The sequence below is a fragment of the Patagioenas fasciata genome, chromosome 1, assembly GCF_037038585.1.
Source record: "Patagioenas fasciata isolate bPatFas1 chromosome 1, bPatFas1.hap1, whole genome shotgun sequence".
Classification (NCBI taxonomy): Eukaryota; Metazoa; Chordata; class Aves; order Columbiformes; family Columbidae; genus Patagioenas; species Patagioenas fasciata.
The window spans coordinates 28,135,756-28,158,761 of NC_092520.1; the positions used below are offsets into that span (position 1 = coordinate 28,135,756).

Here is a 23,006-nt window from a genome sequence, read left to right on the forward strand (position 1 = left end):
ATCCACATCTTTTTGAGCTCCTGACTCGGGTTTACACTAATATTTACTACAATCGCAGCACTTGAATTCTCTTTTTTAATTCTCCATTGCTATTATAGATAGTTTTTCTAATCTACGTTAAGCAGAGAACATTCCAAATTCATAGAAAAAGATTAACTTCATAAGCACAAGTTCTTTTCCAGTTTTCTACAGCTACTGGTTATATATTGCCGAAACTGTTAGAATTAAGAGAGCAAGAAGGAAAGAAAACCATTCCTTGGAGTGCTATATTTGAAGAGAATTAATGCATTGATATCCATCACCTGTAAGCATTGAAAGAAGGATACTAAACATGCCTTTATTATTATCTTGAGGGCAATGAATATTCATTTCTGATGAACTGATAATTAAGATGAATTTGGCCTATTACAGTACTTTCCACTTCATAAGTGTTTTTCAGATTTAAATTTGCTTAAGAGTTCACAGCTAATGGAATAAATCTTCATTGCTCCCCTGAGTTTTAATTAGGTAACTTTTTAAAGACTGAAAAAACTCCCAAATCTTTTTTTTTCATAATCAATATCATAATAAAATTGATTAATCAAAATTTGGTACTTATTTCCATTTCATAGACATCTGGCACTTCACATATGGAATTCCATTATTTTTCCCATTAAAATTATACCTCTGTTAGGTCAGTCTTTAAAATGTTGAGATCAATGTATCTGACAGGGGTTTCAGTTATCATAACCTGTTGCAAAAAGGTTAGTTATAATACACTGAATTACCTCCCTGCAGAAGTCTTTTGATTTCTTCATCTTCAAGTAAATGACCATCACCTTCAATAAATTTGGTCACCTTGGTAACCTCTGATAGGATACAGGTTATGGCACAACATTGATTCACAGAAAACATTTGACAATGACAGCATGTTACTGAATTAATCCTATTATAGCATTTTGCCGAATTACAAAATTATTATAAAATTATGAAATTAAATTCCATGTAAGAGCTGAAAATATCATCTTGCATGACAAACATAGCATACTGTGCATGAGACCCAGGCAGCCTCAACTGTGAAGCTGACTGAAATGTGAAGATCAGAGGCTCAAACCAGAACACTAGATTTTGATACATATATTTTAAAGTAAGGAAATAGAACAAGGACACTAACCTTCTTCAAGCAGTTTCTTTAACTTTTCTTCATTGTCTGAACCACCTGCAGTAATTCTGGTATATTTTATTTCAGGACCTGGAAAAAATGTGTAAGATGGTGACTTTAATCAGATATAACAGGACTGCCTTTTAAATTATTTTTTCCTATCTAACAGCTGGGATTGTTCCGTGGTTAACATGCTTTGATCTACTTTTACCACCATTTTATCTTTCATTGCATCCCAAATAAGATGGAAAGAAGGTTACAAAGACCATTTATAGCTATTCAGGAAAGTACTTAGAAAAATATAACATAGTTATAACAAATATCTGCTCACATTCTTGAAGTAAGACACAGTTTTAAACACTAAGTGCAAAAAGAGTCTGGCTTTACTTTTGTAAATATTGCTGCTATGAATAATTTGAGAGCTTAACATTTGGAATTCTTTATCAATTTCTACCATAGAGGGATGAGGAGATATCAGGTCTGAAACACTGGCGTTTTACATTATAGTAAACATTTCATGTGGGTATTAGTGAAACTTGAATTTGAGAAATAATAAAGTGTTTTGTTTTGTTTTATTTTCTCCCCCAGAAATTCTGTGTTGAAAAATAGTCCCAGGTTTCTTCACAAACTGCCAGTGTTTTTCATTCAGATTTTTTCATTATAGTAAATAGGTATATGAGAATAACTTGTCTGGTTCTTTCTCTCTTTCTTGAATGACTTCTTAAATTGAATTTTAAGATTTCCTAAATAAACTGAATATTAAGTCTTTCTGCTAAGTCAAGATGTTCCTACAACATTGTCTTTCCCTTACAACTGGTCTGAGTTTTAATGGCAGCATTCAAACTGTTATTTAACTAAGGGGATAAAAATGTATTAGCAGAGAATTTCTGACTGCCTGAATACTCCACTTTTCAATTTCCATGAAGTTTCTAGGATACTTAGAGAAATAGCTCTGTAGTAGGTCATATATAACTGAAATTTGTCAAAGAGTTTTAAAGTTACTGTGGAAGAAGATCAAGGGACACAGATGCACGTTAATTTTATCTTACACTAGCTGAATAAAAAAGTCTAACTTATGGATGCCAGATCAGTCTAGGCTGCCTCCATTCTGAGAAACAGAGAAGTCCTTTTTTTTCTGAAATTAGTATCAAGAGAACGTGGGATGACATATAAAAGTAGGTATCTACACACTGAAGGTCTAACTTTTATCAAATGAAGCCCACCTGGAGATATACAATGCAAAAGTTCACAAAAAAAAAAAAGCACCTTCTTTCTAAAGCAAGCCAGACTTAAAAAAAGGCCATAAAAGCAGTCTAATTCTGAAATGGCAGTAAGAAATTTGAAAAAGCACACGCTTTGCAAATACATAAAAGAAAAAAAGCAAGTTTTCATTGTTTTGCTTGTTGTTAAAATATTGTTGCCATTTCTGTATATGTGTATGTAGCACACACAGCCAGACATAGACATATGAGCCATACATAGACATACATAGACAGTGGGAAGCATTAGGGAAGATTTATCTCTCTGGGAAATACAGTTTAGGCATTAGGAAAGAAATTAAGATGTGTTACTTTTGTAGGCCATGGTGGTCTTCACTAAGTATTAATATCTCAGAATAATTTACCTTGGATAATTCTTTCTTCTGTTACTTTTTTCTCTGTCACTTCCACAGGTCGCCCATCAATTATTTTGGTGTATGTTTTAATAATTGGTTCTACAAGGATTTTTTAAATGAAGACATTAATCAGATAATGAACAGCGTTACAAGTACTGTTTTCGAGATACTGAAACTTGATGGAGCACACAAGGAAATACCATAGCATCTTTTATGAAAAAAAAAATGTTCAGAGCAGACCAGGAACTAAGTTTCCTCAAAATTTTGGATGGTCACATGGTATTTGGCCTTTAAAAGCGCCCTAGATGTGAACTTCTCAATGCCCCTAGCAAAGCAGGAGGCAAAGTTTACCTGTCTGATAAAATTGTGTATCTATCACAGAATTACATACTGAATTTTTGATTGCATGACAAAAACCAGCAAATAATTCTTAACTGAGATAGATGGTATGTCAGCATGCAGAGCATTTCTAATACTGTCTTGGTTGTAGCTATAGGACATAACTGGAAAAAAAAAAGCCAAAAACATTTTATTGAAATTCATGAGAAGGGAGAATGAGATGATGCAATAAAATTGTAACACTTCCCAAACGTCTTGTTAAAAACTGAACACGTGTCTAACATATGAGAGGAATCACCTACATAAAGGAGAAAATGACTGGGAATAATGAATGTTTCAAATTTTAACTAATACAAATTGAGTTGCTGAAAGCATACTAACCTCCATGAATCACTTTAGTTATTGTTTCCCCTTCCCTGACTATTTTGAATTCAGGTTCCCCTTCAATTAATTTAGTGAGCTGTGTGACAGATGGGTCTGTGACATAGGAAAAAAACAACAAGTTACAAATAGTCATAAAAATATTTATGGTATTCCACAGGGATGAGGTGAAGTTAGCCTTATCCCCATACCACATGACTGTAATGGAGTATCTGAGAAGACACTTGAAACGATGCTGTAAAATATTGAACTTCCTCCCATGCTATCTTAAATTTAGATCTTGTTGCACACTTACTATTTACATTTACATACTTTACTTTTGTTTATCTGATATTTTAAACATCTGTTGAGAAGTCTCAGGCAAAAACCAGATCCTCAGTTGCTGAAAGGAAGTCTTTACATATATTGGTAAGAAGCCTGCTCTCTCGCATCTCTGGAATCTTACAGCTATTGCTCTTGTATTTTTTTCTCTCCTTGGTGAATAACAGCTGCACATTTGACTATAGAAGTGCTACATATTTTTTTTTCTTTAAAAGAGGGGCTTGTTTCACTTAACTTTCAATTTGCAAGCCATGTAAATCACCCTGTCTCTGGATTTAGCCTAGAAGACCAGGTACTTTCAGAGAGTGATTCACCTTTATCATAGGAAGATTTCTAAAATATCTTGGATGAATTACTATATGGAATCATCTATCCATTTATATTGCTCTGTGGATCTGGTTTAATGATGAACACTAGGCAACCAAGATCAGCATATATGGTAGATGGTGTTTATAATCTTAGATGGGATGAAACACAGAGAAGATGTTGAAAAAACAAGTTCATGTCACTTCTGTTGGGAAAAAGTCCTCCCAGAAACAACTATTAAACAGTCTGGATAAAATTTTTGCAATACACTTTTAGTTGCCTTTCTCCTCAGTTGAGCTTAGCCAGATTTTCGTTGAGCGTTTTTATTTCACCAGGGAACCAGATCTCATTAGCAGTGTATCTGGTGTAGTGAAACCAATGGGTGTTTTAGTTAATTTCTGAATCACAAGTGATTTTGACAATTCCAGTCCCACTTTTTGATCTCTTCGGTCCCACCATTAAACCTTAGGTCATGCGATTCCTCAAGAAATTGAAAAATAAATTTTGGCTAACCATCCTTTCCAGGCATCCGACAGATATTGCTGTTTAGAACTGATTGAAAACTATAAAAAAATGAACTGATTATTTTTTCTTCACAATTCAAGAAACAAGTGTACTTATTTTTTAAATAAATGTTTAATTTTTTTTTTAATATAGTGATATTTGTGGCACTTACATTGTTTGAAAAAAATATTATTTTAAAATATTTTTAAATGCCTGTAGAAAAAGGAGAAAACCCATTTGGGCAGAACAACTGTGGGAAATCTTTTTATATAAAATATTTCAGCCAGTTCTAATTGCAATATTTGTATCTTTGCTTTTCCAGCAAAGTGGAGAACATCCTGGTGTTATGTACAAAACACATCCTGTTAAAGAAATATTTACAATATATATTCTGTATATGTATGCAAACGTATACAGAAATATATATACTCAGGGCCTCATTTACCTTCCTTTCTGATGATGGGCTGGACGTTGCTTTCAATTATGTTAATTTCTGAAAGTATAGAAAATGGAATATAAAGCACATTCCATTCTTATAGTTTCTTTATGGCAATGATCATTTAGATTTGGCCTGGTCATAAAGATGTGGATAAAATCATAGATATTAATGTATGGAAACGTAACTCAAAAGGATCTAGGTTACGGATCTCAGTTCCAGTTACTAAATGGTGATGTATACAAGTCACCTGCAAACAGAGTCTTCTGGCATGTTATTCGGGTTTTTTTTTTGCACTTTCTGAAACCCACTGGTCACGAAACCCATGATAATGTAAGATAGATGATAATAATGGCTCACGCAATTCCCTGCATAAAGACTAGCACAATTCCTTGATATATGTGAAATTCAAATCTTGTTATTTTCATTAGGGAGCTAACCTGGTAAACAGATGAAAGCATCTGACATTCAAAACTATTCTTACACTTGATAGATCATTACAGAGAGGTTGACTGTGGTGTACTTGGGAGATCAAGTTGTCCCTCTGCACCAAAGATAGACTCAAGTATTCATTGAACACCTCTGATAAATGACTCTCATCCATTCATTGGTAGAAAAGCCTTCACTGGTTGAGGTCCCAGGCTTCCTCTTTCCACATTCAACTAAATCAACAGTTGCAAGTTTCTTGATGTCTGACATTCACCTCTCCTGCTTCAGTTTACAGGAATTCCTTCTAGTGCTACTCTCACTGGTGTGGGAAATAGAGTCATAAACCATCTTGAGTTGGAAAGGATCCAGAAAGGTCATCAAGTCCAACTCTCTGCTCCTTGCAGTACAGCTTAAAACTAAACCATATGACAAGGAATGTCACCCAGACCCTCCTTGAACTCTGACAGGTTTGGTACTGTGATCACTTCCCTGAGAAGCCTGTTCAGTGACTGACCACCCTCTCAAGGAAGAATCTTTTCCTAAAGTCCAATCTGAACTTCCCACGATGCAGCTTCGTTCCACTTCCTTGTGTCCTGTCACTGTTCACCAGAGAGAGCAGATCAACATCTCCCCCTTCACTGCCTCCCTTGAGGAATTTGTGGACTGTGATGAGGTCACCACACAGCCTTTTCTTCCCTAAGCTGAAAAAAACAAGTGACCTCTGGTGCTCCTTGCCAGTCTTGCCCTCAAGGCCTTTCACCATCTTGGTCACACTCCTCTGGGCATGCTCTAATAGTCTGATGTCCTTCTTATAATGAGGTGTCCAAAACTGTACAAATTGCATGGGGTGGGGCCACACCAGTGCAGAGCAGAGTGGGACAATCACATCCCTCACCCGGCTGGCAATGCTGTGCTTGATGCACCCCAGACACGGTTGGCCCTGTTGGCTGCAAGGTCACGTGGTTGATTCATATTCAACTTGCCATCAAGAGAGATTATTCAATTTTTTTGTTCCACGAGTCTTTTAATCTCTGTATCCATTCTCAGTTTTCTACTGAGAAATGTGGGTAAAATCCTACAGAAATGTAATAATCTGCAAAAATTCATATTCCTTCACAAGCCAAAGCTTCAGCGTTATTATTATTATTGTTATTGCTATTATTATTATATTATTATTATAGTCTAACATTTTTCTTCATAGGTTCTACTTTATATGCAGAATCTAAATGCAAACCCTGAGAAAGGCTACAAGAGAGAAAAAACAGATTCCTTTTTTACATTTAATCCCTAAAGAGAAAATATTCAGAACAACTGCCTCCTATACAAGCCTCATGTTTGCACATATGAGAAACAGGTGGACCAGGTACACTCTGTTCCTCTGGAAGCATTTATGAAAAAGAAAGAATCTCAGTGCAGACTTTGGTCAATGCTACATCTTGGAGATTCAGTACAGTACAGTGCTACATCTTGGAGACAGAGGCAGTACAAATCTACTATGCACCAAGCACTGAACCTTGGCTAAAAACTGGAAAAAAATCTTTTCCATATGTATCTTGCCTATCCCAAAGAGTTTGAACAGCTTACTTCAGGGTTATTTTCCTGTCACACATCTGGAAAGGGAAAAAAATACATACAGTAGCATGACAGCCAGAAACATTCTACTTTGAGTCTTTCTCTTCCTGTGCTTCATTGGCACATCTTACTTTCCCAGAAACTGCTTTCTTTTTTATCGAAATAAATGATCTACAATTCAAGTGATCTCAAACCCATCTGGAAGTATTTAAAATTAACTTACTGTAAAACGTCAGTGGAATCTCTTTGAAGGTACTGTCACGAACAAACTATAAAAACAGGAAAATAATTTAAGTATTCAAAAGAAAGAGCACTTGCCTTCTAGTTCCCTAATGAGTGTGGGTAAGATTTACTGCTTCATTGATCTAAAAGTTAGGCTATGATATTTGCCTAGGTCTGTGTTGAGCAGATGGAGAGAAAATTCATTGTTGAAGGAGAAAGTAATTTCAAGAGGATAGCTGAGAAAGATAATGATGCCCGTTTTCTTCCACAGGCTATTGAGGCTGATGGTTTTAAGGACACAGCAATTTAGCCACTCAATGTTTCTTTCAAAGAAGGATTGCCTCAAGGATTTAGAAGTGAATTATTTTGCTGGAGTGATAAAGTGTACCTGAACCAGAGAGTGGATTTGGGTCAGTTCACATTGGAGTTATTAAAATATAAATATTCTACAATTATTTGGTGTTGAGAAACACAAATTCCAACTATTGAGTGCAGTGTATCATTCATAGTTAGATTTTGGTAACTGAGAGACACTGAATGTGTTGTCTGCCGACCAGAGAATCACTTATGAATTGCAATGTACATCCTGTCAAAGAGACAAAGAGAAAATTATTTAAAGATTACCTTAATTTGAATGTACTTAATCAGCTTCTTCAGGATTGTGAGCAATTGATCATTTCCAACAGGCAGATCTGACAAAAGAAATGAACATATAAGAGTAAACATACGTGTGTTCATTTTACATTCATTTACAGTGAAGTAATCACTCTCAAACATGCACACAAGCATGTACTTGTACATAGACATTCTTCCATATTAGTGGAAAAGATAGCCTAGGGCATCTTGTCTTCCATACGCTTGACTTTAATAAAATTTCAAAGAGTTGCCATGGTTTAAAGCAAGAGCATTCCACAAAATGAGTAGCAAGGAAAAATTTCTGTTTCTTATTCCACATAGGAATTGCCTCTTTAAAGGAAATAACTTTTAAAAGTCATTGCATCTACATAACATGTAAACAGATTCACAAGAATGTGTATAAATTACATTAGCTAACACTCACCTGCTGGATACAGGAGTTTATCAATAACGTGAATGACACCATTGGTTGCCATGAGATCAGGCTCTCTTGATTTCAGCTCATTAACCAGAAGAGTATCATTCACCTGGTAAAGGATGAAAAGAGAACACAAGTTATTAGGGACATTAAGAAACAAACCCCAAGCCCTAATACAATGTTCAGAGAAACCCATCCCATTCTGTAACGTGGCTAGACACAGAATGTCAAATCCCTGTTACAAGGCTGTATCAGGGACACTTCTTTTTCAACACTTAACTGTTTTCAAGTAAAGTTTTCCTCCTTGGATAGTTTTAAGAATGTTTGTCACACCAGGCTCAAAGCCACTTCCAATGAAAACTCCTTGTGTCAAGTGGTAAAGGAGAATGTTCCTGAGAGCATTTTTGTCTCCTATTTAAAAAGAAAAGAAAAATAGGAGTAAAAATTAAATTATAATGGATAGTTTTTTTCTGGAATTCTAAGGATTCACACAGGCTTGAGCCTGCATTAAGTATGGTATGAATAAAGCTACCATGTACACATATTATTTGAATCTGTTAAAATTACGATGAAGTGAAAAAAACCCCAACCATATGACAAAAAGGGATTCAGAAAATAATCATAAAGATGCTATGAGAACTCCCATATAAAAGAACAGAAAAGCTGACAGCATTTTCCTATTTTTCTGTATTATTTTTTCTTATTTGTTTGTGCCTCTAATAATATGTTTTTTTGTCTTTTTCCTAAATATGCTTCACAAATCATTCTTCACACAATAATTTCAGGACTACTAAGCAGTCAGCAATATCAAATTTCACCAAACTTTTAGATAAACTCCAGACTTAAGACTGTTGCAAATAAAGGGAATCATAGCTAACAATTAATATAATTATTTTCTTGTGGCAACATCTTTATGAGATGACTGGGAATAATTCACAACTCTTTATATACACACATCTTCCCCTATCTAGGGCAGGAGAAAGTTGCTGTTTCAGGCAGAAAAGGAGGAGTCATTTGGAGTGATGGTTTTGTCTGTTCTTACAGATAACAGACACAGCTTGGAGAACCTGGGAAGGGGGGAAAAACTACTATTCTAGGGATGATTTCCATATTTCAAAGTTTGACATTGTTATTTGGAAGGAAAAATAACAGCCAACATTTTCAACATTGTCTGAAGTAAATGGATTCTGGAGCCCAGGTTAGTGTCCTGACAAAGTTCTCTGGCACTTGGGGTCCATGCAGGTTCAAAGTCATCAGACGACCTGTAGGAATACCCACAACATCCCCAGGAGACAGGGTACCAAGCAGAGCAGTTTTAAGACACATTTGCTTGCCATTACATGGAATACTGATCATTCTATTACAAGTTTCATATAAGTATTACATGCTGGTTTCAGCCTTGATTAAACTGCAATGGAAATACTGTCTGATTATTTTCTTTTCTGGGTGTATCTTTAAGTTAACATTTTCATTTTTCTGCTTTTTGCTTTGTCCACTGATATTACTGCAATTTATTTTACTACTGAAGGGCAATTAAATGTTCTTTTTCTTTCTACTAAAATTGGCACAGAGATTTTGTGACCATAACATCAAGTATACATACAAAGCTTGAACTTGGCCATTCAAGAGCCATTTTCACAAACTATCAGATTACTTTTGTTCTATGTTCCCAGTGGTTACTGGTTAAAATAATCTTTGTGTCCTTCTTGCAGATAAACAAGGTATTTCTTCACAGTCTTAAAAACAAAACAAAACACACCACCCAAAAAAAACCAAACCACATATTTTAAGGTTTATTTTTTATGGAGAAAGCAATATAATTTCTTTAAGGAAAGCCAGGACAGAATTCCAGAAAGTAATCTGACACAAAAAATGCAATGCAAAAAAAGTAATGAGGGCAAATTAAAATCCTGTCTGCCAAGAAAATATGCAGAAACTGAGTGACAATGATAGGAAAAAACAGTAGATAAGGTCCCTTGAAAAGCAGAAGGGCAAATATAATTGCATTCTTAATTATAGAAATAATACAAAATGGCACTGACGTTGAGTACAATGTAAATTTGTGAATTGAAGAGAAAAAAAATAGACTTGATAAGCTCAGTCTTAGTTAATAAAATAATTATATAGTCCAACAAAAAAGGAACAATGGCATTTGTCCAGTTTCTTCAGTTCACAGCCTTGAGACAAGCTTAATTTCATTTTATAGCTATTTAATGTCAGCTATTTAGGCTATTGTTAATTTACTGGTAGGGACTAGAGACACACCACACTAAGAGGTTATTTATAACACTATCATAATTTTAAATTGCTGAAGAGATAATTCAAATTCGCAGTGCCTCATTAGTGAGCTAAAGTCTGTATAGAGCTGAGATTGCTGCTTATCAATGCTCTGAGTTGGGCTCTTCAAACTCATTAAGGGTACATGTGATTCAGCTTCATGTTGTTGAACTTTCATCTGAGAAGTGCTTGAATGGAAAATGCGACTGACCTTCTGGATGTAGAACTCAATGCAACCACTCCTCCGGCACTCATGCACAGGCCAGATTCACATTAGCATCAAATAAACCAAATATATTTATAGTGCTGTAGCCACAGTCTACCTCTATACTGAGAAATTCTGCAGGACAGTTTGAAGTATTCACTGTGCATTTCTTCTCTCACAGAAATAAAGCATGGCATTAAAGAAACTATTTTTAAATCTTGTGAAAAATGTATATAATTCCAGAGTTTAAAAGTGTAAGATGGAAAGAAAATACATAAAGTGGCATTTAGCAGCATGTATTCAATATCTAACTTGTACAGTACAGGTGATATCAGAGATCACTGGGTATAGACAGAGAACAGAAAGGAAACATAGGAAGGTCAGTACTCCCAATCTTTTAACGCAATGCTCACAACTAGAAAAGAAACATGATAGAAGAAACTTTTCTGTTTAAAAAAATTCTATAGCAAGGTTGAATGACAAAAAGTTGAAGCTATTTAAATGAATGCGTATTCTAATTTGGAAGGTAATTACACCTTGGAATAATATATCAAGGACTGAAATTTAAATTCATGTTGGAAACTTTTTTCCAAAAAAGATATTTTCTCTAACCCCCAAGAATGAACTAATTTAGGGAAGTCCTATGAGCTGCTCTATGAAAAAGGTAAACTCTTTTATCAGACATCGTTTGTGTAAGAAATGCACTAGCCACCTTTCCTTTTTATTTTTTTTTTTGTTGTTGTTACTTACTTATTAATATATCCTTATCGTCATCAGTCAAACCTTTAAAGGCATCATTAGTTGGAACAAATAGAGTCCATTGTCCAGGTCGTGACAGAACATCATCTAAATCTGCAGCTTTCACCAGACTGAGGAAAACGCTGTTTACAACAAACAGACAAAACATAAATTCATTCTGTTGAACTGTAGTAACTATACTTGGGTCCAGGCATTTAGTTGCCTTGTTTTTTAAGACAGCACATCAGTCTTCACACACTCTCATGTTTTCCCAGAAATAAAGACAGTAGAGGAAGAAAAAAATTACAAAAAAAAATATACACAGTGTTAAGAGTAGCAGACTGAGGAAAAAGGATTTGAGGAAAACAAAACAAAACAAAAACCCACAAAACCCCCCCCCAAAAAACACTATTGGCAACCTGAATCAGAGAAGAATTAATTGAATAAAAACCCCACAGGTCAAAGAGATGGAGGAAGCCAAGGGTAGTTGCTCTCTAGGAACATTGAGATACTTGCAGGCAGGGGACAGAAATAGGTACCAGAGGTGTACACAGTCATGCTGCACCCATACGGAACTGTACTACTTGTTAATTAAACCTCCAGAATCCACTGCCTTTATAGCCTTGGATGTATCATCCAATCCCTTTTGTCTTCTTATTCCTCTCATTCTGCTCATTCTGGTGGCTTACTGACTCTTACGTGCTGTAGACAACCATTCTAGCATAAAGGCTGGGAGCCCTTTCACCATACACCTGGAGGAGAATGCTTTTTCTTTTTCCTTCACACCACCTCCCTGGCCTTTTTTTTTTTTTTTTGAGAGGTCATAACCCCTTCCCTATTCTCGCTGCCCACCAAAATCCAACAACCCACAGTTGACAGCTTTTTGTCAGACCTACTGTGCTGTATATAGAGTTATCCTCTGTAGGAAAATCTCAGTGCTGTCAAAACTGCTACTCACCTAAACCGCTTATCATTTCTTAGCATTTCATGCAATGTTTTTTCTGCTGGATTGATGATCTGTCTGAAGATGTGAATAAAACCATTCCTTCCTTCTTTACTTCCTCTGACCATGCATGAATTTTCAATACATACAGCCTGATTAAAAGAGAAAGTAGTGTAGCTATTCACACAATGATGTACATTTAAATGTATATAGCAAAATGAGATGGATGCATACTTCTCAACAGGCTCCTAAATTTAAAAATAATATTAATATATATTTCAAAGTGTGTGTTCTTGCCAGGAAATCTGGTATTGCTTGAGAAAGCAGAAGTAGCAAAATCTGGAGTAAGTTAATATGGTGTAAATATTTCCAAACTCAACTGTTTTGTTTTCTTGAGAATGTTCTTTATTAGCTCTAAAAACTAGCTTTAAAAAATTGTAATTAACAGAGTACCAAATCTGGAATAATTTTTGTTTTTCCAGACAGTTTTCCATGCAAACAAAGTTCTCATTGATAAAGATCAGATTTTCACTATTTCCTAGCTTAAAAGCTTAAAGATTTTTGCTGGATAGCTGTAATGGTAAATGTCAGAGGTTTTATTTTGCTTTGTCTTTTATTCTTCACGATCTTTCATTTTAATAGTTGGGATACATATTGTTAGAAAGCCCCATTCACTTACTGTGCGATACACAAAGACTCTAAGCAGTTTTCCTCCAATTGTCTCCAGCTCTTGTCCATTGTATAGTTCATTGAGCCCAACTTTCACTTTTATAATGTGATTTTGCAGGATTGTTTTAAGAAGGCGTTGATCCATCCTTAAGGTGTCATCTACAAAGCCATTTAGATATGAATATATAGCGATTTACATACTTTATATCCTTTCTACATGTGCCCCATAAAACCATTCAAAATTTGCTTCTGTGGTGGTGAGTTAACATTCAAATTCTTGAGGGAACAGCAGGATGCCTACGTGGCCACCTCTACAGATACGCAAACACCTGTTTAATTATATATTTGGGTAAGTTTCTCTTTGCTCTAACGTATTGGAAAATACCAACCTTCTTGTATAATTTTTTGAGAATAAATATATTGTGAATCTAATGCTAGTAATGCAAAGATTAAGGGAAAGGGCAATTCATTAATACCCTTCCTTTCTCACAATCTGTGCATGTTTTGTATCTTATTTAGTGATACTGTTTCTGTTAACAAATGATACCAATATAAACTGTGCGGCCTGATGATGAGGCTTATTTTGACTTTCTGCACGGTATGTATTTTGAAAGAATGACGTATCTCTATTTTCCTATGGTTCTCTTTCCTTGGGACTCAGAAAAAGTACAGGGGTTTATTTGGAAAACTGTCAGGGTAACATATATTCTTGTTTATTTTGACATTCAGAGCACAATCTCTTAAGGCTACTAACCTGAGAAAGCACCGTTCAGAGGTGCCAGGAGAGTGTATTGGCCTTCTGGTCTTAGAGAAGATGCCAATCCTAATTGTGCCACCAGGTCTGTGAAAGTAGTCTGCTGGGCACCCGCAAGCTCGATGACTTGTTTGGCTGCAAATAAAGGAATTTAAAAAAAAAAAAAAAATATTTTAACACACAATTTATTCCTTTTCCTGATTTTGATTCTCCATACTTATCCATAACAGTATGTCTGAGGGAATCTAGGTAAGACTGTAGAAAATATCTTCACTGTAAGAAGTTTTTCATACACATCACTGACCAGAATCAGGAATTAGCACTTCATCAATGAGGTGGATAACGCCATTGCTTGTCACAATATCTTTGCGTTTCACCATCTTCACTCCATTCACAGTCAGACTGTCACCATCACAACCAACTTCAACCGTGTTTCCTTCCAAGGTTTCATAGACAGCTCCACCTGTGATGGCTTCAGAGCACTGGAGAGTATTTAAAATATGAAACTTCACAAGAGCTGTGGAAAAAAGAGAAGGAAGTTCATATATAAGTGTTTGGACACATATATTCACATATAATACCATTACATCTACACTATTTTTAATAGTTTACTAGCTTATCTATCATATTTGCTTATTTGCACTCAAAGATTACTGAAAGTTATTATATGATAATTGGCACTATAGGCCTCTAAACAACATCTATGGTCAAAAATCTTTGGCATCCCTTATATTTCAAAAACAACACCGGTTATGCTGTGATCTGCATATAACAAAGTATTATATATAGTTCAGTGACTGTAGATGATATGCTCCAAATGGACCTCCAAGTAGAAAACTCTTTAGGCTATACAAAGTCAGCCCCAGATTTACATTTTATCATGCTTTACTAAATAAGTGAGATTCAGTGTACAGTCCTCTGTGAGTACCAGAAGAATTAGGCAAAAATTCCTGGAAGCAAACTGGAAAAAATAATTAAAAATACCCAGAACAAAACCATCATGTTTTTTCAAGATCCCATTTTTAGTCATTGTCTCACATTAAAATTAGCCCAGACACCTCTCTTCTCCAATCTGCATTGGGATATTGCACAGTGACTTAATCAGACTATAATAAAATGATGGAGAATTTGCTTAGTGCAGTGCAGCTCATAAATTTAGCCTTCAGTTTCTTAGTGGTCCATTATATTGCTGTTCACATTACAGCTTGATTCAGTTATTGTTCATTTTTATTGTATTTCTCAGAAGAATGTGTACTGACTGTCAGTTTGTCAGAATACATAATGTAAATTCAGTTCAACTTGCAGAGTAGCACTTGCCTTTTACAAGAACATGTCCTTTTTGTATGAAAAAGCTGTTCATGAAAAAGCTGTGAGAGAGTCCTATAGATAGCCCTGCATTTCCAGAGTCAGGAATCTCTATCAAAACTATGTAGCTGAACTATTAGAAGCATCAATATGCCTATAGTTTCACAGTTTCATTTACACTGTTTTGGAAACAAAGTTTTCAGTGAACTGGAATCCTTAGGTAACTGGAAAAATGACAGACAGAAGAAATAACCCCTATGTGTATAAAAGTACAGGCAGTTGATTTCAGAGACACTAGAATAATTTAGTTTCTTCCTTCTGACCTACTCACTTGTATTTCTCACTTCAAAGAAAGGTTACATACCCTCAGAAGCCACCTTGTCACCCATGATCCTTTCTAAGACTCCCCTTGGAAGTCTCTCAAAAGCTTCATTAGTAGGAGCAAAGAGTGTGTAATGACCAGGCTTTCCAAGAATATCCAAGACATCTGATGTGATGGCAGCAGCCTAGAAAATAAATTGAGTTTTTAATGCCTGTTATTTAAAATATGACCAAAATGTATTATCTGTCTAGTTTTGCCTAGTGCCCACATGTACTTTAATGCTAGACTGAAATCAGTGTTGCAATGTGATGCATCTGAAAGAAATACAAGCATGACGCTAGCACGTATCCTGGAAACCAGTAAGTTTTTTTCAAGCAGGGTTATGGAAGCATGCAAGTTAATATAAGAGGAATAGGTAAGACCTCATCTAGGATTAGCTGAAAATGTCTGCTTAGAATCTACAAAAGTTAAACCCAAGTAGAAGAGATATAAAAAGGAATGCACAGGAAAAAATAAAATATGGAAGCTTAATTTTCAACAGGAGACTAGAAAGAGTTGGCTTTTATATTCATTCCTTTAAAGGGATTAAAGGATATGGTTGCTTTTAAGCGTCATGGACTGGATATGGGGCATTCTGAGGGTCTCTGCCACCTTTATGCCCCTGCATTTAAAATATTTTTTTGTATTTATTGAGGAGGTGGAGGAGGGAAGAGGACAATAGCTATTTGCAAAACCATGGCATATTTTTTAAACACGTGCAGCATGAAAAGCCATCACATTAAGCAGACACATCTTCTAAAAGAAAGGGAAATTAAAATCTTGGAGACAGAAGAACCTGCTTCCTCTCTGCAAGAAAAGTTTTTCCTACATGTCTCTACTGGTGTTCTGACACTTGCTACGAGTCAAGTTCTGGAATTTATTTGGGGGTTTCACAATTTTCTACTGTCCATTTTGAAATTATTTATCTAGCATGAGACGCTGTAACTTAAATCATAAAATCTTACAATACTTTGGGTTGAAAGGGATCTTCAAAGGTCATTTAGTTCAACACCATCTGCAATGAACAGGTACATTTTCAACTAGACCAGGTTACGTAGAGCCCTGTCCAACCTGACCTTGAATATTTCCATTAATGGGATATCTACTATTTACGCTCATATGTTTAATTACCTCTGTGCTCGAAAAGAAGACACACTTTTTTAATGTACAGGGACACATTCTGTCTTATTGATGTGGTCCTATTTGATCCACAAAACAGCAGAAGTGGATTCTTTCTGTAAAATATACTTTGTCTTTTTATATAGCTAGGTTGCAACATTAGCTGGAGTTCTTAGTTTACTTTACTTCTGTCTCTTACCGAACTAACCTTTCTTAGTTCCAAGTATCATACACAAATAGAAAGAAGAAACAATTTGTTTCTTTGTTGTTTTGGTTTTGTCCACTTACTCTAAGAGATGAAAGATCATCCTCGACTTCAATGAAATCTTGAATGGTATTTCCAACAGCTGTCAGGACACGGTCAATGACATGAACAACACCATTGGTAGCAATCTGGTTGCCATGGATGATCCTGGCACAGTTAACAGTAACAACCTATATTTGAAGAATCAAGCAGTATAAGATTAAGCATTAATTTGATCAAACACTTGAAATCTGATTCTTACAGACTGGAAATTTATGTACTGTATGTTATCTATTCACTGTAGTTCTTTCACTTCTTATTCTAGCTTTTAAGTAAAACCTTGTAAGATCTGAAAGTCTGACTAAACTTCTGGATAGCTATCAGCAGATATGTTTTATTTGTTATTGCAATAATTCAGATTTGTTTTCCATATCTGGTTAATATGGTGATTGAATTTTTGTTATTGATGTAATCTGTAGTTCAACATAAACATTTCCATGCATTTAATACAACAAAGATGAGTAACTTGACTGGGAGATTCCTAGCATTTATAAAAGTTATTTTTTGCCAGCCAAATAATGGATGTGTGCCCCCCAAAATCTTAAATGCTTTAACCATGCACACCAATTTTTTAAAAAATCCAATAATTTAATATTATTTAGTAAACACATGGAAATTAGCAGTAAATTTTGTTTTCAGATTTATTATGATCATTTACTTTGGCCACAAAAGTCTTTGACTTTTAGAAGGAAAGTTCATTCTTATTTGAACTTTGATTTCTAAATAGCAACCAGTGTATGTTTGTTAATTCCTTCTTAGTGATTAGTCTACACAACAGGTGAAATTGCTTCAAAGATAAAATTTATTTACTTTTGTCAGTGGCAACTGGCTTGCTAGATGTTAAACTTCGTATAGCCTATTTTCTCAGCTATAGAAGGAAATAAAGGAAAGAGGAATGGCTATATCTGAATAATTATATTAGGGGGAAAAAAAAAAAAAAAGAATAGACTTACCCCATTAGGATAATGGTTAATAAGTAATTTCTGGTTATTGTACATAGACACCAGAGTCATGCCATTCTTGAGATCTTTTGTCAACATGCGCTTGTTTACCATGTGGTGGTGGAGAGCATTATATAGTTCAATATTTACATTGTCAACCAAATTCCTACGAATTTCCTGAAAAAGAAAGGAATTTAATTAATTAGAATCTTCAAGACATTCTTCCTATCAGAAAGATGTACATATTGCTTTATCTTAATACATGCTTTCAATAAATTCAACAATGGATGTTTCCTGTTAGGAGAGAAGACTTTGATAACTTTGATATCAGCCTGGCGCTGCTTAAATGGTATTTTAGTCTGATTCATTAACAAGACAAAAAGTCTCATCACAGACAATCACTGGAGGGGCTTTGATTCAATATTTATTTAACATTACTGAAGCAAGGACACCTAAATAACTGACAAAGTACAACTATAATCTACATCATGCAATTGCTGGAATTCCTCTCAGTTTCCCCCAAACTATGCTAATAGCACTAAGAGTATTAATATTTGTCATGCAAGTGATTTAAAAAGAAACACAGTTGCTTGTTACTTCTGAAAATGCATTCAGACTCTCCAGTTTCAGCCATGCATGTTAAACATGCAAACCCTTTTGTTATAAATTGTGTAATGGTAATATTCTTTTATGTGTAAAATATCAATATTGCTTCTAGTCTACCTCATCATAGATGAGCTGTTGCAGCTAAAACAACATTAGCTGAAAGAGAAACTCCCTTTAACACACGCGTGCATGCACACACACACTTACTGAATTTAATTGCTCCCAGGCTTCATTGCTTGGTGCAAAGAAAGTGAATGATCCTCGTCCCTCAATCTCTTCTCTCAGCTTTGATACGTCAGAATACTGCTGTGTGGAGGTAGCTCCCACAATACCAAGTGTACCATACACATGATCAATAGGAGCAACTAAAATAAACGTGAGATAAGAATACTATAAACTTTTCAGTCATCCAGTTTCTCACAATCTACTTTGTTTCTTTTTGTTGGACAATAGTGTTGCTTTTCTGAAATTGTTTAAGTCAATATTAAAACAATGTGCTTCTATTAAAATTCCATTGTCAACACACTCAAAAATCATCCAAAACACATCTGCTTGTTGTTTATTTTTTGCTTTGCTTTACGAAAAATTAGATCAAACAAAACTTAGTATTGTAATGCTTTCTTTAGAAGAGTTGTCTTGTTTTGTGCCAGCTAAACCTGAAATTGGAGGCTATCCATTGAGAGCAGGAGAAAATTCCATCTACAATCACAAAAATATCAATGGAGTGGGTCTCATTTGGTCATAGTGGACAAGAATTCTTCTTGTGAGGCAACTTGCTCTTCTTCCAGTGTGTGGTTTGTGCATATACTGATTCATTCGGACAGTAAGAATGGCCATAGTCTCACAGTTAAAATAATTTTGCATGAGAACAGGATTCATCCCTCCTAATTATAGGCATTGAATGTAAAAGTATTAGTTCAGATATTGGGATGTAAAGTTATGAAATATATTCTGTCTCCAGTTACTCTTCCCTGCTGCAATTAATTTTATTTATGCAAAACAGAATATCACAAATAGGAGAAATCAAGAAATCCTGTCTTCATTTTCACTCCTTCTCATTAATAGTTTATTTAAAGCCTATAACACTCTTTTATTAAATAAGATTCAAGTCTTCTCAGGAAAAGGAATAAACAGAATTTCAATATGCCATACCTCATATCCTGGGTTTCTGATTTCACTGGTATACTATACGTTATTCTGGGGTGTGACAGGAATAAGAATAAAAGTTTTTTGACAGCTTTGGAAACTGAATACACTATTATTTGTCTACAACCCAGTAAATGGAAGGAGCTCTGAAATTCAGCTCCAAGATTAAATTTAGTGCTGGCTGATTTTTGACTGTGTTGGCTGTATGCAAGTGAAGCTATTTGTCTCAGGCAGTAATTCTGAAAAAGAGGCAGTCACTTCTCAAGATGACCACCTGTGAAAGTCTCCTGTGTTGTAATGCTTTCCATATACTCATTCATATGAAAATAAGTTTGTACCTGCAGGACATCCTCTCGTACCATCCATCTTCATATAGCCAGGACAGCACTCATATAAGACAGTTCTATGGGATATAGACAAAATAGCAATTAAATAATATACAGGAAAATTGTACATTAATTTTAGCTGAGTCTAATTTTTATATTTTTATTATGAAGTTTTAATTCATTTCTTCATTCTAAGTTGCTAAGTACATGCTTTCCAGATATCTTAACCCATTTTTCATCCTTTAATATTTTCTGTATAGATGATAAACCGGTTGAATTTTACTGAATTTTGAATTTTCAGAATAACTGCCATCATTAAGTCTAAGTGCTCAGAAGAAACATGGGAGGGAAGGTGGAACTCATGTGAAGTTATTAAAATATGATGTGACTACAATTACAGCTGAAGAAAATTAGTTTAACTGGTCTACTTTGAAAAAATTAGATGGAATTGAAGAAGTGGAAAAATAAAGTAAGTGAGGACATCGAAAGAAACTGATGGCAGCAGGCTTGTAAAGGAAAAAAAAAACCCCAACCAAACAGAAATTAAAATGACAAAACTACATGAGGTCACTTTCATACCAGATAGAGGAACTAAGTAAGTATTTAGGTGAAGGTCCTGTGGAATGTAAAGTGATAGAAAGTGGGATTGCAGAGCCTCAGTTTTTCAAGGAAGACTGAAGAAGCTTCGGGAATGTGTGAGAACTATTTAAAAACTGACATAAAACAGGCTATAGAGAAGGAAGTCACTAAAGACTAGATCAGTAGGCACAAGGGAAACTTCGTTGGCAAATGTAGTGAGAATGAAAACCAGACTGCAACAAATCAAAAATAGAGTTCAAAGAGTATGTCAGCAGAGCATGCATAGAATTTAGCAATACCGGGGACTAGGGACTATTATATAATGATGTCAACAAAATATTCTCATTCTTGAATATGTATAAGCTATATATAACAGCAAACCAGGGCTAACTGATAATTTAGCATTGATGGTAGTATAAAATATAATGTCTTCTTAATTAATATAATAGAAATAAAAGCTCTAACATACATCTGCTTGACAAATTCTCCTCTCTTACACAGAAGTGTAAATTCACTAAAGTTATCTCTGAGTTGATTTTGGTTCCTTAGGAGAGGGAAAGCCAACAAATTCTACAATATTACCAAAGTCTAAAACATTAAGACATTAGACTTCAGATATTACTTTTCAAATTATTGTACACTGTGACTGACAAGGAAAAACTGCCATCACTGTTTTACATAATATTTTTATAGGTATGGCTGATGTTGGTAGTGATAGAGTTCAGAACACTAAATCCTTGAAGATTGTTGCTGAGTCTTTACCACTACATTTCTGATCTTAATTGGTAGACTCTTTGATGGCAGCTGAGTACACTTCTCTCATTTTCCATAAACTAAAGCTGACAAAGCATTAACCACAAAAATTTAAAATGAACTGCTTATTCAAATGAAAAGTTGGACTTAAGACCTTCAATATCCAAACTACCAGAAGAGATTAAAAAATGAAAGTAGACAGGAAAAGCAATAGCATTACAAAGTATGATTTTTAGATATTTAGATTGTAATTCCACAATTGACAGAAATCTGATAGAGATGCTGAAGAATAAAGTTTTTAAAAAACACATAGTCTTTCATTTTTCTGTGCTATGAAAATATTTTGTCTCTATGCCCTCATATACATATATACATGGCATGTTCACCTTTCTGCCATGTTCATCTCTCCAACTGAGAAGCCATATATTGAAAGTATTTCCATAGTTCTTTTTAATACATCTCTTTCTTTAAAACAATTAACTGAATGACTATTTCTTGGGAATGCAAGAAGAGCATACACTTTCTGCTACAGATTTTTCAAATAACAAGAAAATTAATATTATACTCTTCCTCTGTGTTCCTACCAGAAGCTAATTAAAATCAGGAAAAATCTGATTAAAGAAAACTGTATAGCAGAATAGGATTCTGAATGTTTCACCAGCTGTGTGAACTGCTCTGTCATGAGAAAATATTTTTTCCTTCCATGGAATAGAAAATATCTCCCCCTCACCCCATGAGCAACTATGAAAGATTGCAGTTTTAATCAGCTTCTGGACAAAGGAAAGAGAAAGCTGAGTTATAAGAATAGAATAAGACATGGCAAGTTTAGTCTTCTTACCATACCCAACAATGACACAATTAATGAAAGGCAGAAAATTGGCTGAAGAACACAGTTAAGAAAGAAAAAGCCTCTTAGCCAAGCATTACAAGATCAGTGCCTTTTTTACCATGAAACTTGTTATGTACAACTCCAGCTTTTTTTCAGTCATCAAGGTTTACTCGAAGTTCTTACTTAGTATATTCACATTCTCTTACAGCTGACTGCAGTTAGAAGGTCCATGTATCAGCTGTGCTCAGAATGTTGTGAGAAAGATGGGAGAAATGTGGTCTATATGGAGGATCCCATAATAAGGTTAGATATAAATCAGATATAAATCAATTCAAGATACAGTTCCTCAGCACCACACACGTATTGACACAGTGCATGAGGGAAGTATAATCTGACACCATATGTCATCCTCATTTGTATCTCCCTACTAGTTCAATATAAGGTGGTGCCCAAGTGAAGAAAGCAGTTATTCACATAACAAGTAATGCTGCATTGTCGAGTTTTTGGTGTTTTGGTTTGGTCTTGGGGCGTTTTTTTTTGTTGGTTGGTTGGTTGGTTGGTTGTTATATTTTTTTTTTTAGCAAAAAGTTGTTCTGACCTCATCTAAAAGAGTATATTCCAAAGGAAAAAGGGGCAGAGCTACACTACCTTATATCCTTGTTATTCTTGGCTAACAGATCTGGATTTTAGTTTATTCAAATCAGCTCTGTGACTCATCTGTTTCCACTCCTTCCTGACATAGAAACATTGGAAAGACTTCTGGTCCAATACCCTTTGATTTTACTAAAACTTTAAGTTGCATCCCAATTGGAAATCTACAGCAGTAGATAG

The 23,006-nt window shown here is 34.9% G+C and overlaps 1 protein-coding gene across 14 annotated transcripts in view; it reads right to left on the bottom strand.

The window, feature by feature from the left end:
• POSTN (periostin) overlaps positions 1-23,006 on the bottom strand; it is a 460,633-nt gene that overhangs the window by 5,292 nt on the left and 432,335 nt on the right. For 2 of the 14 annotated variants that reach the window (XM_065829386.2, XM_065829368.2), the window contains exons 3-21: positions 20,027-20,091; positions 18,750-18,907; positions 17,949-18,113; positions 16,980-17,126; positions 15,576-15,717; positions 14,211-14,423; positions 13,907-14,041; positions 13,163-13,311; positions 12,499-12,635; positions 11,553-11,683; positions 8,601-8,731; positions 8,327-8,429; positions 7,891-7,958; positions 7,268-7,313; positions 5,053-5,100; positions 3,477-3,572; positions 2,766-2,855; positions 1,154-1,231; positions 768-848 (exon numbers count right to left, since the gene is read on the bottom strand). In XM_065829386.2, coding sequence (XP_065685458.1) covers positions 768-848; positions 1,154-1,231; positions 2,766-2,855; positions 3,477-3,572; positions 5,053-5,100; positions 7,268-7,313; positions 7,891-7,958; positions 8,327-8,429; positions 8,601-8,731; positions 11,553-11,683; positions 12,499-12,635; positions 13,163-13,311; positions 13,907-14,041; positions 14,211-14,423; positions 15,576-15,717; positions 16,980-17,126; positions 17,949-18,113; positions 18,750-18,907; positions 20,027-20,091 — 2,183 coding nt within the window. The remainder of the gene's footprint in view (positions 1-767; positions 849-1,153; positions 1,232-2,765; positions 2,856-3,476; positions 3,573-5,052; positions 5,101-7,267; positions 7,314-7,890; positions 7,959-8,326; positions 8,430-8,600; positions 8,732-11,552; positions 11,684-12,498; positions 12,636-13,162; positions 13,312-13,906; positions 14,042-14,210; positions 14,424-15,575; positions 15,718-16,979; positions 17,127-17,948; positions 18,114-18,749; positions 18,908-20,026; positions 20,092-23,006) is intronic. The other 12 variants (XM_065829422.2, XM_065829395.2, XM_071805054.1 and 9 more) reach the window with 8 other exon arrangements.